We start from the raw sequence: 18559 nt of genomic DNA on the forward strand, positions 1-18559 counted from the left end.
ATCCCCAGAGGAAAAGTTACATATGACTGAGCCAAAATATGTAAATTGATCTCTAAATTGTTAAAATAACAGGAAATTTTGGAGACTTGAGAAACCTAGTAAGCCTTCTGGCTTTGAACTGAGAAGATTGCCTGCATGCTTGAGAAAAGAAGGGATGGACAACACAAGAACAGATATTCAGGGTGCATCCAGAGAGCTAGTGAAATTGAGTTCTTAAAGAATTAAAATTCATTGTGTTTGGCAAATAATAGCTGATTTCATCAAGCCAAATTCTTAAAAAGAATATAAAGTTATCATTCTTACAATGTGGGTAGAAGGAATGCGGCAATTCTAGGTACTGATTCCTAACATGAAGTTTCTCAGCTTTGTAGAGTAAAACTTAAATATTCTGCCTAGTTCTAGAATTCTGTCATAGGTACAACCATCACTCTGGGAAAGAGTGGCTGAAATGGTGATTTAAAACAGCATTATTTTTGAAAACTGATTACACCATTTCAAAAACATGGAAAGTTGGTAATCTTTAAACAGATACATTTGGCTACTACTAATCCATATTTTTCATCACTGCAAAAACTATGAGAAGGACAAGGCTGAATGCGTTCCAGAAAACTTTTAATACCAGTTCCATTCAGTGTGCTTCAGATTAGGTTTGTTATTGTTATAGCACAAGAAACGCTAGCAGAAATCAGGCGGATTAAATGCCAAACAAGTACTTAATCAATTAGAATGATGAAAAACTAGTTAGACTACATAATTATCTTGGGTTGTGGAGCAACGCTTGAGAGAGAGAGAGAAATGTCATCACAGTCCTAAAGTGAACTGAAGGTCTGAAGCGCAGCTTCCTGCTGGTCCTTAGAAATGTTCACCTTCCATCAAATAGTAAAATGTCAGGCCTGAAGAATACAATTGCTACCCAATTCACATGAAGTAGACATGTGACCCTAGTACGGGTTTCAAAACCAGTCATCTACCATTTTAATGCAAGATCTGTGGGGAGTGATGTGAGATTGCTAATGACACCAAAGTGCTGGCCTTGCTTCAACAGTCAAGACACAGATAAGGAGACTCAGAGATAACTGAATAAATCCATTTTGTTAATACACAGCAGAGTTTAGTAGTCAACAATCAAATTACACCCATACCCTTGCACAAATGGGTAAAAATACCTCTGGTTTTAATTGTTAAAAGCTGATGTCAAAATCTCCAAACTGACACTGCAAGTTATATCCTATGCTCACTTTTACTACCTAGTCTTCTTATTCTAAACTCATTACAAGGAGGTGGAGCTCAGCCCTTGTGTAAAACCACGCTAGTGATACAGAACTTAAAATGAAAATTATGTGCTCGATTTTGCTTGCCATCTGTCCCCCAAACATTGAAACCTGTCTTCTCTCCCTTCTACATCACTCAATGTATTGTCAATACCTAACAAACAGTAATGTATTAGATAAAACAATTCAGAAACAATTTTTCTAATTTCAGGGTTATTTTCCTTGATTCACTTGTCTGCAGCTATAAGGCTGGCAAAAGAAACACTTTCATAAACATCTAGTAGCATAGATTTTATTCCTCCAGGACACCAGGACTAAACCAAGTGTTCACTCATCTATGGAATTCAAACAAACAGGACAAATGTTTTGCATCCTCAGTTTTATAGAGCAGTATCTAGAACAAGAGGATGCTTAGGTGTTTATTTCAGAAGATGCAGCTCAGAATTCTTCATCAGTTTATAACTTTTTCTTATTAAGAAATTTGGACAACAGAATTTACCTCCATCAGTCTCATACTAACAAACACTAATTTCTCTGCTGAAATAATTAGGTTATTTCTCCCATATCTGCAGTATGGTACAGAAGAGCAGCAACTCTCGAGACTATAATAATGAAAAAAATTTGAGTAACTTGAATACTTCTCTTTTCATATATATTTTTAAGGGGTTTAACCTTTCTCTGAGTAGGAGTGTTTAAAAAATGTCACTTGGTGAGTCATAGCACACTTCTGCTTGCTCCTAAAGTTTCAGCAGATAAGCTCTGAAATGAAGCACAAATAGGAGCACAAACATAACAAGATACATTAAAGAATACTGCAAAATTGTTATGCATGAACTTGGAGCATACAAGCTCTCTTTTGGCTGTATTTTTCCAGCTTTGTGACATAATATAGTTGTACGTATTATTCCCTACACACGTAGATACCCACACATGCACAGTATTTCTCATTCACCACATCTTAAGAAGTGATGATTAGCCAATCTTACCTCATTCTCCTCCACATACATAAACCCAGATGCAGAGGGAGAGTTGTTTGTTCTTACAGAGCCTTTCTAAAAGTATTTGATTGGATTTTGAGGGTTTCTGTGGTGGCTTTGAACATTGCTGGTGGGTCAGATCTGCAGTCTAAGACCATCCCTAGAGGATATAGCTTAACATAACACACTATGATCTCCATATACAAAAGTATTTTAACTGCTGCACAAAGACCTGTAGCGCTTGCAAATCTAAAACAATTTAAAAAATGAAAGTACTATCATGCATAGTATACTGAAAGTTAATTTGTCTGTGCGAGAGAAATTGTGAACTTTGCAAATACCATGAGATACAGCACTAAGGGGGATCATAATTTTTAGCATTAGTTAGAACAGTTCCAAGATTTCAACCAGAGATGAGAGTCAGAAAAGAAATCTTTTTAGACATATAGCTGTAGCCTTTATTGCTAACTGTAGCCCATGGCATCTTGGCTTTGGGACCTCACCTGATGCAGAATTTTACACCACCTCACATGCTGATTTGTGCTTTCAGCTATGTGTTTTCAGCTATGTGTTTTAACACAGAGCTAGGAAAACCCACTGGTTCCATGAGTCGATTGTGATGCCAGATACACCTCTTCATACTAATGTTTAGAATTTATTTCAAAGTTGAACATCAGGGAGGATGTCAGCTGAATTTTGCAGGCAAGAGATCAATAAATGGATGCAGTTTGAAAAACTGGCTACATTCCTTAATGATCCCTGTGATCAACTGAAATTTTTATCATTTTATTCAAAGAAACCCAGCTGCCAAATTTCTGATCATTCTTCCCACACACTGAAACCAAGGTGAAGGCAGAAAAATAAGTGTAGAATTGCCAAACAATTCACAGCTACTTTTCTGACTTTTGTCAGCTCATAGTGAAACTAAAACAGATTCTAAAATAAAAAGAAATTGAAAAATTAGTTTTGACTTTTAAAATTCTAAAAAAAAAGTAGCTAGAAGATAAATTATTTTTAGTTATTCTGATTAGAGTTTGAATATTATTCTGGATCATAAAAAAAGGTATTTCCCCCAATTCTTGTTAGCTGTCATAAAATCACTTTCTGTTTGAGAGACACTTTGATTTATCTAAGCATATATAAATGAATCTTATTGCTAACAGGCTGAACAACTATTTTTAAATGAAAAGAAAACGTATGACACAGAAAGTGTATTGGCCACACCTACACCTGTTCTACTATCTGACCGTATCCCTTGATGCCCATATTTAAAAGGCTTGCAAGCCTGCCTCCTATAATCTTCATACCTACCCTCTCTACCAGAAAAAGCTCTTGCTCAGCCTTCATTACTGTTTCTGACATGATTTCTTTACTGTGGCTCTTGCTTGAACTGACTTGTTTTACTTGACAAAAATCACTGTTTCTTCTCAAGGGTAAAGCGACTTGTTTTTCTCAAAATATTCTAAATTCTATGTAGCCTAATAGAAGCGTTTAAGATGATAGTTTTGTCTCTAATCTTGAAAAGGACAAATGTGATTAATTCTTCACTGCTCCCATTTGTTAATGGAGTGAATTCAGAAGGAGCATTGCAAATTGTTGCCGTGTAATTTCACACAGCTTTGTTCTGATCAAAATTTTTATTTGGGAGTTTGAAGGGGGGAATTGACATATTACAATTTGTAAAACTATCCTGTAGCTAATGCAGATACTTGTGGCTTCCAGAGTAAAGACTTGGTTGAATGTGATGCTTTAAGGGAACCACAGTCTGAGAGAACAGATGTGTTACTAGTATTGATGATAGGGCTGTCAGCAGACTTTAAGCTTGCAAGATTGTGCCATATTTACTTCAGAGTAGCCCCACTGATTTCAGCAGAACTAGATGAACACAAATACATCATGATGGGATCCTCACTCAGACAAAGCTTTGAGGCAGATATGCCTAGACCTATAGCAATCCCTACCTCCAACTGAAAAGCTTTCAAACTCAGATAAGCTGTTATATTGGTAGACATACTAGAATAATTAACTTTTTAAATAGAAAAATCTTAATGTGACTAGGTAAAGCAGAGTAGAAATAACAAAGTTTGTTCAGAGCTCTCCTTTTGCCTAGTATGTATTTGCTGCTGCTTTATTGCTCCCAGGCTTATTTTATTTAACTCAGTAACTTTCTGAATGGCTATAAATCTTGCTCAGACTCCTCTGGTCCTACACTGTGTGCTTGATATACCCATTTCTCCTAGATGACATCAGTATAGTTAACAAAGAATTCTCATCTCAGTAGGCATAGGGTATAGGGGAAAGAGGGACTAAAAGTTCAGTGCCTTGTGATGCTTCGTGTAGAGGTGGTTGACAAAAGATTTTACCAACCCATTTTCTTTAAAAAGCGCTATTGCACAGGACACATAGGAGACAGCAGTGATTAGCCTTGCAGAAAGCACTGACTGACAAAATATATTTTTGGTGGCCCTAGAAAACTGGCAGAACTGCATTTATAGAAATCCCCCAACCCCACCATTTTCTATCCATAGTTGATCCTTCCAGCACCTGCGGCAGCATAACACTAATGCAACCCCCTCTAGGAAGAGCCACTTAAGCAGATGCATCACCTACAATTCACTGATTTCCTATTGTGCATTTGCACTCTATAAAGTGCTCACAGAGGAACAAAGAAGTCAACCTTCTAGCTCAGCTGGGTTAATGTTTCTTTTTTTTTTTTTTTTTTTTTTGCAATAGCCTTCCAAAAACTTCACGTTTTGTTCAGTTCTGTTTTGATGTTTTGATCCATGTGATAGGTAGTTTTACCCAGAAAACACAAGGTCTAACTTTGATAATGTAAGTATAACTAAACAGACGGTTATTAAGTGATTTATGAATGATCTAAAATAAAAGATGGAAAAATTAAATATACCACATGGCATTCTGCAGCCTGTGAAGAAGGAAGAACTGTAGACTTTTGTCCCAAATCCTTTGAAGACATCTTTGAAGTGTCTGGAGAAATACTAGGTGGATGTTCTTGGATTTCAGGCTCTGCTTTATTGTCAGGGATGGGAGCTATCTGAATGGAAAGAGACGCTGTGTGTACCTCAGGCACAGGGTTACAGGCAGGTGAGACAGGCCTTTGTGGAAATACTGGCACTTCAACAGGCTTGAGCTGTTGCTGTGTATTACAATGAATGCTACTCGCTGGGTCACGTGTCCGGGTTAATTTCAGGGTCGATACCCTACGTTTTTGAGACTGTTGCCTTTGGCCTTGATGGAGAGTAGTACTAATACCAGCTACTGTGCTTGTGCCTGCACTGGAGATTGAGGTCAGTGGTTTAATGATTTTTTGTGCATAGGACACACTTGTGTTAGATATTTGAGAAGACATTGTCTTCTGGACAGACTTCTCGTTAGTGTAATAGGCAGTATCTGTGGGAAGGTGTTTAGCTGGACTGGTTGTTACTGCCTCGAGATTAATTTCATTCTTGTGATTAGTTACTCTTGCTTTCCGAAAGCTTTCTTTTCTAGGGGGTGGCAGAGGTGCCTTATTTGCCAAAAGCATCCACACACAGCAAAATAACATTAAAGAAGAAACAGAAAGAAAGTAAATGTTAGCAGGAGATATAACTCAATTTGACTTTTATCTTTAAATAAAGAAACTAGCAACTTAAGGGGCTTCATCCCAACATTACTCAATTCAATTGAAAATTGAATTGGTCAGGTTCCCACCACCTTTTGCTGTGCAGGACTGTATGGCTTGTGTTTAGAAAGCCAGATGTTCCATTTGCTCAGAGTAAACTGGGATCAGAAGGGAGCCCACAATAGTCCATTTCCTTTTAAAAAAACAATTATTACACTGAATAAGAATTATTACTGCGAAATTGTTCAGATATGTAAGTAATTTCCAAAATGTACTCCATGATCTTAGATAACAAGCTATTATTCACAAGTAATACACATACATAAAACACACAGAATTGAATTAAAATAGTAACAAACAGTATTGACATTTGTATGTTAATCTTTTTTGGACAGATAAATATGTTTCCAAGTTAAGTGGTTTTTTTTTAATGTGCTCTAATTATATTGTTCTGCAAAACAGGCAGCAACATTGCCTACCTTATAATTAATAAACCTTTATCTTCAGATATTATTTTGATGACTGATGCATTTCTCCAAGTGTAAAATACTAATAAATACTCTTTGAAGTCTGACAACACTCCTAGAAAGCTTTTATTGGTGTATGACCTACTTTTATTTAGCTGGCTGTCTTGTTCATTGAAAGCAATTTCTGGTAATTAACCTGGAGGCATACATCCTCTGTGGAGTATACTTTATCTATGCAGTAGAACAGTTTGTAACGCCCCATATGAACAGGTGATTTGCACTATCGGAAAGACATCAGGATGATGTTCCATTGAGGTATCACATCTATGTATGCTCTCCCCCAAGAACAACCCACACACAAATACCAAAGCATGAAACTTGGTGTGTTCAGTTTTACCTGAGTTGGTGATTTTTTATCCTGCAGATTTGGCCGCACGCTCCTAAAACCTTTTGCTGTAAGAGATGAACTGCTAGCATCTCCATTCAGTGTCTCTCTACTTCCATCATTGTAAGATCTCCAAGCTTTTGTGAGGAAAAAAGAATAAAATAGTTTTGGTTTTTTTCTTTTGTGATTAGTAGATCTCTATATTGCTATCATCATAGCAACTCCGCTATTAAACAAACTGTGGAAAAGTTTAGCTACTACACAACTGACATTGCTGCTGGTATAATCATGGAAGTTATAAGAACAGGGCTAAAGCTACCACTTCACAAAATATTTATCTTTAAAATTTAGAAAACTCAAGCATTAACAATACTGCCATTTGATATCTCCCCACAACATTCATATATACTATGGATTTTAACCTTGGGAGTCCTTTTGAGACATTGGTGCTTCAGCCCCCATATAAAGCAGGCTGAAGTACTTCCACAGATTAGGTTCTTGAACTTCACAGCTGCATCAGCTTTTGAAAAACATCCCAGCTTGCTTAAAGTTAGTTGGTCATGGCAGTTTCACCAGATTTCACCACAATACCTGATTAGTTGTTCCAATAATGCATCTTATTTCCAAATCTGAATGACCCCTCAATTTTCCAACCAACTAACCATGTTTTGTCTCTATTCTCAGAGCCGAAGGGCCCCCAGGGCATTGTCCAAACATAGAGGAAGATACTATCCTACCTCAACAAGTTACAGATTTGAAGACAAAACATTGTAAGAGGCTGGGAAAAGTAACACATTATGTGAGCAGGTTGCTAAGTGAGGTGGGCAGAACTTGCAATCCTGAGTAAGGGAGTAAAAATAAAATAGCAAGTGCCACTGAAGCTAAAGGTGGCAAATTAGCAGTCTGTATTCTCCCACACAATTCATTCTCTGACAACACATACGGTGTTATAGGAAACACTGCTTTCAAATGAGACCTGAATTTGAGGTCTTAACCACTTGCAATTATTATTACAATTTCAGTGATGCTTTCCTTAAAGAATGTGGATATATGGAGTAATGAAATCAAATAAATGGAAGATTTTTATAATTCATCCACTTACATGGTATTACACGGATGCATAAATATCAGTGTTTTATTTACCTGAATCTGGAGACTGAGAATCAGAGCCTGAAAAAGAAACATCTAATATTAATTTGTGTCAGAAATAAAAACATGACACAACTTGAAAAATATTATGAGTCCTTTTGTTCAGTTACCTAATTCCCTCCTGTTATCTAAGCACACCTCAGAATATTAGACCATAGGTAACTGTGCAATGTTCATTGCACAAATTCTACAGGTTATAGTGTGCTGAGAGTTACTGTTATTTAATCACTGCTATTTCAGACAGCCAGTAACAAAGAAATACTTGCTGTGGGTTTTTTTTCTAGTAAATAATGTGATATACTATCATCTAAAATCTAGATAGCAAAAGAAATATCATCCCTTTAAGATGAGCTGGAAAGGTTTAATCTGAAACCAAGAAAATGCCTACAGATTCTGTCAGGATTTTCTCTCCCCCTTCACACCAGAATGTGTGATGCTTTCTTCATCACTTCAAAGCAAAACACAGAAACCGATACATACATACTGCCAGCACAGAAAAGATTTTAAATTCTGGTGGTTTTTTGAATTACTTGTAGATATATTAGTGGTTTTTTCTCCTAAAGAAACTAAAATAACAACATCTCTAAACAAATTAAAAATATTTTAAATGTACAATAATTATAGTACTAAAAGCACTCCTTATCACTTGCAACAAAGCAAGACATTAAGAGATATGTATCACATGCTTAAGTGATAAAAATTTGTTAGAAGGGTTGCTAAGAAATAAGAACCCAATGTTTTCTTAAGTTTACATACATGCAGTAATCCCAATAATACTTCCACTATCCTTACAAAGAGTAGCAACCAAATTTTTAATTTGCTTCATAAATTCTAACAGTTCTTATTCCTGGGGATTAGTCTTACCCTTGAGAAGATCTACAAAACAAAGACTTTATCTTGCAATTATTTTCTGGATCATTCTTTGTTCACCTTCCTGCATTATGCTTGTTTGGTGTGAACACTGCATGTTCAGATTGGTGTAAATTAGTCTACATCACTCAAGATTCCTTACTGATTTATACGTACAACTACCTAATTCACCAGTGAACCTGGGCAGCTGATATCCGTTAAGATTAAATTTTGCAAACCCAGACATGAGTATTGCTAAGAAGCTGTTCTGCCTGTGTACTGAATATTCTGCATGTTTTTATTGTTTTAAACACTTTTAGGAAAACATGCTTGATAAATTTTTTTTTAAAGTTAATCTGGCTTCTGACAATCATTTTACAATAACATTCAGATTCTTTTCCTTTGAGAAGAGTTTTTAAAGCAAGTTGCAATAAACAAAATTTGTAATAAACAAAACCTACTTTTCATGCTATGTTATCTTGAAAAAAAACAAACAAGGGACATAGCACTCAAAGGCAAAATTAATTAATAAATAACTGATTTTTCCTAAGTCTTCCTAATTTTTTTCATTAATGGCTACTAAGCATATGCAGAGAGAAATTAAGACCACTTTTTAAAGAGCATTGTAGAAGTAACAGACCTGTCAGTGGAACAGAAAATACAGTTACCCTTCTCCTTCTTGCAGAGTAATATTGCAGGAATGTGTAACACTATAGAAAAGCCATTCAGGAGTATTATCGCACTGGTTAGGGGTTATACCTGAGGCCAATAGGTTTGGAGAACTCTGAACTCTCTTCACAGCTGTTAATGTGACAGACATTGCAGCACGTTTGCGAGCACACCCACCGCTATCTGGAAGCACAAAACAATACAGACAGCAGCCCCAGACAAAGGGAGCAAGCACATGCAACATATCACAGTGTGAGATACACCAAACATATGTGAAAATAAGCATGCAGTTAGGGAACTGCTGCAGGAACGTGTAAATTTACAAGTTTCACGGATTAGCAGAACACATAAAATTTCTCAAGCTTTAAATAACAATAAACCTCACAGAAAATAAGTAAAGAAAGCAATATTTAATAGTTAATCCACTAGGGAAATATATACATTCTGTTACCTGAAAGACTGCTTAATTATAGCTAATTAGTAAAAAAACCCAAGTAATCAAGATGAAAGATTAAGCATTCCAGAGTAATATTAATCAGTAATCTGCACTGTAAAATAATTTCATTGTATGCATTAGAAAGACATCATTCATAAACTAAGCTTATGTTTGATCAGCTGACAAAGTGCTTTTGTTCAGTCTTTTGGATCCTTTAAGCTCAAGAAACAAAATTACTAAGGATGCCATAATTTTTTCGTTGTTTTGGTGGAACACCCTTGCTCTTCCTCCCCCTCTTCTTTTTTTATCTAACAGAAGATTAAAAAATATATGTCTGGAACCCAATAACATCCCGAGGGAATGACTAGAAATTTAAAATCACTCTGAACAACCAGGAATGGAAAAAACCTTTCTTCTGGACCTTGCATGACTCCTTTCTTTCCTCAGTCTCTACTCTTCTCTCACTTGGAGCTCTCATTCTGTTTTATAAATACTTTGTTACTATTAGAAGGTAGCTTTCCCAGAACTTAGCTTTTTAGCAACTCTATCATAGTTGTAAAAGCAAGTTAATAAATATTCTTCCTGACTATATTTAACTAGAATATTTTTCTGCTCTTTACTATAATAATTATTTTAATTTTCATATTTGATATTACTGAAATTTTATACAGGGCCCCACTGAAGTAAAGAAGAACCAGAACTACAATAGAGGCCCTAACGGTTTTTATATCTGCGTCCTATGACAGGGAGTTTTATAAAATTATGCTTAAGGAAGATGTGCAACCTATTAGTAGAAAGTATTTCCTATGATAGCAGTAATTTGAGCCACAGAGACATCTTTAGCCCACACCTGCAAGAGAAGTGAGCTCCTGGTATTTCTTTGCCCATTCCAGTATTCCCCCGAAATAGCAGAGCCCTCTGGCCACAGGTCTGGCAGGATATGCATTAAGTAGTTGTTAACGTTGGCAAGCATCAGAGCCACTGCCCCAAGTTTAAGCAGTTCCAAAGACTGATTGCCCATTCCAAGTCTCAAGGCAAAAGGCCAAATGATTTCAGTGAGCAATAGTCAAAAGCAATGCATCACCCACAATTAATTACTGGTGCTGTACATGTGAAACAAAGACAATGGCTATCAAATCTGCACCTTTGTTTTAGTCTGCCTATATAAATATAGAATGGCAATGGTAATTAAAACCACATTTTCCATTCTTGCATTCCCTCCCCCTGTGACATACACCAGAAGTAATTCCAAGGTGATTTGATGATGTGTTGATATTGAGGTTCTGTTCTTATCCGAATATTGGCAGACTTTTAACAACATACTTTACTTGATTAATACAAGCTAACAGGCAAACAGTTTTGTTAGAAGATGTTAAGATGTTTGTCACATCTTTTATTCAAACAAAGTGACGCTTTATTTGTATTTTTTCAAGAGCTACCTTCCTGAATTTCAGGATAGAGAAACTGAAGTGGGAGGAAAGGAAGACGACCAGAAAACTGACTACAAATATTTTATCATTGTAACTTCAAGAAATTCGGCTTCAAATTAGTTTTTAATGTAACTGAACTGAACCAGAGTTTTATACTTAGTGGACCCATTATCTAGCAAAGTGTTTGACATGACTTCACACAAGATAGCTAAAACAGATGTTGTAACTGACTATATACATATATGCATACAACATTTACCCCTATATATAGAAGCCCATACCTGCAATAACATTCTCAGTATCTGTACAAAAGAGTCAATTAGCACTCAGTTAAGATGTAACTGCACAAATATACTATATTGAGTTGTGCAAAATTTCTAATAAAATATGAATGTGTGTGGGCAAGCACATATTTATGCATGATGGACTCTGTCTTCCCATCTTTGTTCAGGTCAGGCTCCCATTAAGTTAAGGGCATCATATCTGAATGAGGATCAGAAGAATCTGCACGCTGCCTCAAAACAGGCAGTTTTCAAACTGCTTCCCTAATCTCCATGGCCTTACACAGCTGAACTTCATGAGGCTTATCCCAGCCTGTATTTCTTTTTCATATCTCTATCAAATTTCCAGCAAATACTAACTATATTCAATCAGATTCTTGAAGTCCAAATGACACCAAAAAGCTCTAAGTCTAGAGAAGAGAGAACTGAAAAACAGTAAGGGAGGCTGAATTAATGATTATCTGCTCATTTCACTTGCAAACTATAAGGAATTAATATTGCACAGCTTTACTCAAGGAACAAATGAGGATATGTGAAACAATTCTATACAAAATGTATGCATTTATATAAAATGAAATGTGCGCAAATATGTATACACATACACACAATTCTCTATTCGTTTTGACATGACAAATTCTTCAGGAGTGAGAGTCCTGTCTTCCTAGGTATTGTTTTAACATTGAAGCAAAGGAGACCCAAATCGGCTAAGGTCTGCAGGCAATAATAGAATGTGAAGTTGGGCAATAATTCACAATCAAACCAGCTGCCTAAAATGCGAGTCCAGCTCAAATCACGACTTAGCACAGTTGGTGCCTAGATATTCTTCTGCAAACCCTATGTACACCCATCAAATCAAGAGAAGACAAATAGGCATCCTTAGCAGGTCCTGAAGAAAATGAGGGAGACGGGGGAGGTAAGGATTATCTGGTGAGACATGTTTCTGACAGTATCTTGCAGAGCAAGGGCTATATAGGGACGAACTCCTGAATGCTAGGATCAATGTTGTAGACTTACTTTTAAAGAGAGAGAAAAAAAGAGCCACTCACTGACTGGAAAAGACAGGCAAGGTGGTGGCTTGCCCTCCAGCTAGGAGGATGTGTGTATCTGCCTATGTACCCTAACGCTCTCTGCAGTGGGGCTCTGGATGCTCTCTTCCTCTTGTTAGCTCACCATTCAGCTCCTCTCCCTTTGGCAGCTCCTCTCCTACAATTTTTCTCCTCAGCCTTTCTCCATTCCTCACTTCTCTCTCCCTCCCATAGTTCTGCTTCTCTCCACAAATAAGTACTTTAACCCTGCCCCCTAAATCTGCAATCCCAGCAACTGCTCCCACTACAGACAGCATCACCCTAAGTGAGCTGTAGCTCTATTTGACAAATAGTCTATTGGTCAGGTCCTGCTCCAAAGCAGAATGGAGCCAATTCAAAACACCACCACTTTCATTTAGGAACATGGGGTGGTTTTTCTTTGAAAAGACTGTTTCAGAGAGTCAGTAAAAGCAGTGGCATAAACCAAGTTGGCAAAGATGAAAGGACGGTGACCTCTTGTGAAGAGATGAGAGAGAGCAGCCAGGGGGCAGGAAACTTTGAATAAGCTCTTACAGCTCAAAGAAAAATGGCACCCATACATCATGTTTGCTGGTCATTTTATTCTATCCACTGTACTTGTGAACGGTATCAATTTCCACTTTGTCTGCACAGTGAATTCAAGTTTAGAAGTCTTTAGATCAGGGATTCTTACTCCCTATTTGCATTCTGGCCTTCTGAGGCAAATATATAGTGCTGGATCCAACAGTCCAAGACAGATGAAGCTGCTGCCTCTCTATGTCCCCAGGTCCAACCAGTAGTGAGTCTGGAGATGTGTTCCCAGCAGACACAAGCACAAGAGCACATGTATACACCACATACATACATGGCTGGCCACGGAGATCACAAGGCTCTCCTGGGACAGTTCTCAGAAGGGCCTGGACAAGGGAGGCCCTTGTACCTCCCTTCATTCCTTGGGACTCCTTAATTTGGGTTCCTGCCTGCCCTTGTGCCCCATACTCCTCTAGGCTTGTGGAGATGGGTCTTTGATGGCTCCTGTGATGGGCCCGGCAGTAGCCTGGCAGTGCAGGCTATTATTTGGGCTTCCCCTCCTACCACTGTTTCTCTGAGCTCCTTTGTGGGTGTGCAGACAAGCTTTTATCACATATGACTACTTATCACATACTGACATTGACTACACAGGTGAACCTGAACCTACTATTATTTGGTTCTTTGATGCTGCTAAATTACAATAAATAGTGATTAAAAAAGTAAACTTTTGGTAGAATGCCTGAGACACTCAAGCCCATCTAATTTGCTTTAGTGATCTAAAAGTGGCTTCACAATCTATTCAGGAACTCTGCAGGGACTCAAGAATTTCTATTCTTGTCTCCCAGACAAAATGTAAGAGATTAGTCCATGTGATGACTTCCATTAATAATTTTAACAAACACAAAATATTTGCAGTCTTCCAGAACTGCATACTTTTTCACTCTTGGCTGCTCTTTATGTGCTTCATCTAATGCAAACAGCTAACTTGTTTAATAGTTTAAAAATTAGATGCATTTATCAAGAATTATCTGTGTGAAACTCAGCCAAAATATTTACGGATAGACACTAAGAATCTGTTTTATCATATTAACTTGTATCCATTCATTATTCCTCAATGCAATTACCTCTCCCCCAACATCAGCTATGCATGCACATATGTAGTATAAACAATAAGCACATTTATCCTGTGTTTTAATCTGATGTGAGCTTCATGGGTAGCTCAGGTTTTCTGTGACTTAGTTTCTCAAAATGTCTCACCAAGTTAATGATGTTCATCAAATCTGTAAAGTACTTGAAGTCTTGTTGATGAAAACCTATATATAGTTTAAAAAGACTGTTCTGTTGATTATTGCTTAGTCTGGGTTTAAAAAGGCACACATTCTATTAGAGTACTATTTTTAAATTATGACAGCATTTGAACACCAAAAGGAACTATGAGCCAAAGTACCTTTGGTACTTCTGAAAACCTCCCCTATATCTTACGTCTATTTCTTTGCTTTTGCTAATATGTTTCATTGCTGTATGCTGTTGAATATTCCTTCCTAACATGTGGTACAGAATTAACATCAAATGCTAAAAAATCCTACCCATATATGGTAGAGTATTGAAACCCAAAGCTCTTCAAAACATTTTCTCTGTAGACAAAAATATCTTCCACAGGGTTCGCCGAGACAGACTGCCAAGTCCGCAGCCACAGGGAACAGTGGATTAGAGGAGCCCACTCTAAGCAGTAGATTTACTTTTTATTTTTAAAGCTGCATATAGACTGGCTTTGCCACTTCAGGAGTTACTGGTATCAAACTAGGGTGCTCATTTATGTGCAAGAGTAATAAATGAAATGTATATTTTTAAACCAAACTAGTGGCAAGTCAATTGTATCTGATAACCTCCAAATGCATCATGCACAAATTCCTGTTGTAAAGCAGTGAAATAGGAAAAAAAGGGGGGGGGGGGCGCACTCATTTTATGTTCAAAGACAACACAGTGAAGAAAAAAAAAAAAAAGAGAAACTAGACCAGAACACCATGCAGAACAGCTTTCACCTTAGTCACTCTCTTCCTTAGTAAAGAGATGCCTTATTAACAGATAGGTGCAAGATGTTCACTTATACACCCTACCCAGTGGATATTTTATTTTTTTTTTTACAGTTAGGAAACAATACACCAGTAGAACTGACAGATAATGCCACGTTTTTTGTCAACACCTCCTTTTAGTGCAGCTGGTAACATGCACATTAATAGCAAGCACACACAAGTTGAAAAATGTTCTCACTGTGTAAGTGCAGAGTAGATTACAGTTCAGCTTAGAACCATGATATCCTTAGGTAACTGGAAAGGATTTCAGGTGTGTTCAGGTCTTTTAAGTCTGTTTTCAAGGCTCCTGTGTGATCAGAAGACTCCCAATCCCCAACAGAAGTCATTCAGCCACATAGAATACTTATATCTTACATCTATTTCTCTCAAGAATTTCTAGTTTACATTAAAAAATCTTAGTACAACATAGAACAAAGCCATACTTCAGAGCTGCAGTAGCACAAACTGGCAATTTACTGCTCTATCTGCATTTTTCAAAGTAGAGGCTATAAAATGACATCTATCATAAGATTTTAACTCTCACGATTGCAATGCACAATGTAATCACAGTCAAATGCATGATGATTAGCTGAATTACTTCTGAAATTACAGTTCTATGAAGTAAGCAGTATTTCAGTACTACCTTAATTATACAGACTGACATGTTTAGGAAAGACATCTTCACTAAAAATGCAAGAGGATAGGACGAATTTCAAATACTATTTCCAGAAATGAAAAAAACACACCACCCTGGTTAGCATCTGTAAAAACAATTAAGAACAACCAAAACTTTGGGAAAAAGCCCACAAACTCAACTGAGAAATTTAATTTATCCTACTTATTACATTTACAAACATAGAGGTTTCAAGTGAGACAATATATTTGAACTTTGTATTAAAAAGAGCTGTCCAAGAACATGGTCCTACTGAGTTCCAGTCATTGTCTGAGACAACAGGAAGCCAGGAAGCCTGATTAGTACAGTGGTCTAGATAATGGCAACCTATGCCACGGAAAAACTAACCCCTTCAATTTAGAGCGTGCTGCTGAAACACCTAAACTGGCTTCAAAGGTAGTTCAGGTCCTCAGGTCCCACATAACACATTTTGCTTATTTCAGGTTGTCATGGCTGTTGTCATGGTGCAGCACTACAGTCAATGATAAAACCAACTGGTTTGGAAAGGATAGATATGTCTATCCTCACGCCACAGTTAATCTGCAAACCAGACAGTTCGCCCATGGAGTATAAAGAGTTGACTACAACTGAAAATCTACACCTGACAGGAGTGAGGCCAGGATTTCACCAGTCTGCTTTCGACAGGCCTGTTCCCACTTCCAGCAAAACCAGCAGCACTATCTATTGAATTCAGTGACTCAGGAGCAAATATTAGTATGTTGTCACAGATCATGAAGATAACTTCCTATAGAGTACTTCAACTGGTCAATACATCTATCACAGCAACTTAAGAGAAAATACAAAGTGCTCTAAGTACAAAATAGTTATTCTCATCTGATTAAGCAAGTGTAGCTAGTAATACAGGGTAGTATTTATATGCCCTTTAATTTAACAACAGTAGAGAATGAAAACAAAGCATTTTTAAAGCATGTGCGTTTTCTTAGGAAAATGTGATGCTTTAACATTGCTTTTCCATAGCTGTTATGTCCTCATACTACGTATTTTTACATAAAACATACACATACAAAACTGATACTTAAGCGCAGAAAGCTAAACATGCATGTATATTTCACATATCCATATATATCCATACATAGAAAAACATGTATGTAAATTTTATATATGGAATACAAATGCACAGAAGCAGACATACTATTAAAATATCTTGCTTAATTTGAATTCAGCACCAACTAAAGTACAATTTGCTCATGGAAATTTAAATAAATTTGGGACCTTCTCTGCTTACTAAACAACACATAAGAGTAAAGAAAAATCTCACAGAAGCAGCGTACCTGTGTTCATTTTGACACTGGGGGATTTGCTATAAAAGTCTTCAGGTTTCCTGTGGAAAATAAAACGATCTATTAATTTGCACAAGACAAGAATGTGTGGTACAAAATGGCAGCAGGACTTCTTGGAGGGGTGGAGAATCACTGTGATACAAATCACAGTCCTATTTTAACACAGCTTTAATTAAATTGGTACTGCTTGTCCTTCCAAAGTTAAAGATGAGCTGTCGCTTCCATTATAAGCTACTCTATTTTCAAGTGTTTAGTACCTCTGTTGTAAACATTTGCTCTGGGATAAAAACCTAGTGATTGACTTTTGGTCTTGAAACTATAAACTAAAAATTACTCCTGTACAGGAATGGGGAAATATTTTTAAAGGCTGCTTATAAGCTTTATTCACTCCATTGTGCACACTGAAAGATATAAAGAGTAGGTCTCTCCAAATATTTTTTAAGCAGCCAGTTAGCAGGTCTTTTTCAACGGTTTATAAGCAGGAAATGTGGCTGTTTTCATCCAGTGATTTAATGTGTCTCTACAGACAACGCCAACACTCAATGTTGCTCACCATATTGCTATGCACAGAACTAGGGTATGTGTCTTAGCATCCATAGGAATCCACTTCAAAACTCCTGATTGAGTCAACAGGTAGGGAATCAAGTCACTATACATCAATGTGCTTTTTAAAGGCAATAATTTACACCAAAATAATGTAAAAAGCACGCAAACATTTAATCTCTTTATTTAGATATCCCAACTCTCTACAGTACTTACAAACAAACTAATAGTAATACTCCACAAAACCAAACTACAACTGTAGAAAAAGCATGACATCCTACATTAACAGGCAACTTTAACCTACTGATGGTATGTCACAGGACAAACTAGACAGAATTTTCTATCTACTGACAGTTTATGTCACAGCTTTGTCTTAGGATCAGGAGCTTTAATGGCTCTTTTATTCAGGCTCTTTTAGAGATAAAAAGATAAATGCATAAAAGGTTTCCAATGGCATTCTGTGTACTAGCCAATCTCAGCTGTACTGTTACATATATGCTGCCCACTGTAATTTACTAAGTGGGCAGACACACTGGAGGCCAAAATACCAAGGGCTAAAAAAAGTCATTCTCCCTCTGCACTGTTCCCACATCAAGTTCAGGATAAAACAAAGGGAAAATCAGAATATTTAATATAATACAACTTCAAAACATAAATTAAAAATATAAACTGCCTGACTACATTGGAAGAAGTTGGAATGTGTACAGGAGGGTCCCTGTTTACAATGGGAGACTCAAGATACTAATTAGCACAAGTAAACAAAATATTGAAACAGAATTCCAGCTTAACTCAGCAGGAACCCTGAATTAACTGTACCTCTGAGGCAACATGCATACTGCTGTATTCATCATGAGGCCAGA

The 18559-nt window shown here is 36.9% G+C and overlaps 1 protein-coding gene across 3 annotated transcripts in view; it reads right to left on the reverse strand.

Moving 5' to 3' along the window:
• The window catches only part of SORBS2 (sorbin and SH3 domain containing 2), an 86132-nt gene extending 68975 nt beyond the window's left edge, over positions 1-17157 (reverse strand). For 2 of the 3 annotated variants that reach the window (XM_010570026.1, XM_010570025.1), the window contains exons 1-3: positions 9480-9540; positions 7866-7892; positions 6735-6859 (exon numbers count right to left, since the gene is read on the reverse strand). In XM_010570026.1, the coding sequence (XP_010568328.1) occupies positions 6735-6859; positions 7866-7892; positions 9480-9540 (213 nt within the window). Of the gene's footprint in view, positions 1-6734; positions 6860-7865; positions 7893-9479; positions 9573-17147 lie in introns of those variants that run through there. The other variant, XM_010570022.1, reaches the window with a different exon arrangement.
• Between the last annotated feature and the right edge of the window lie 1402 nt (positions 17158-18559).

Source organism: Haliaeetus leucocephalus, unplaced genomic scaffold (genome assembly GCF_000737465.1).
Source record: "Haliaeetus leucocephalus isolate CR32 unplaced genomic scaffold, Haliaeetus_leucocephalus-4.0 Scaffold284, whole genome shotgun sequence".
Taxonomy (NCBI): domain Eukaryota; kingdom Metazoa; phylum Chordata; class Aves; order Accipitriformes; family Accipitridae; genus Haliaeetus; species Haliaeetus leucocephalus.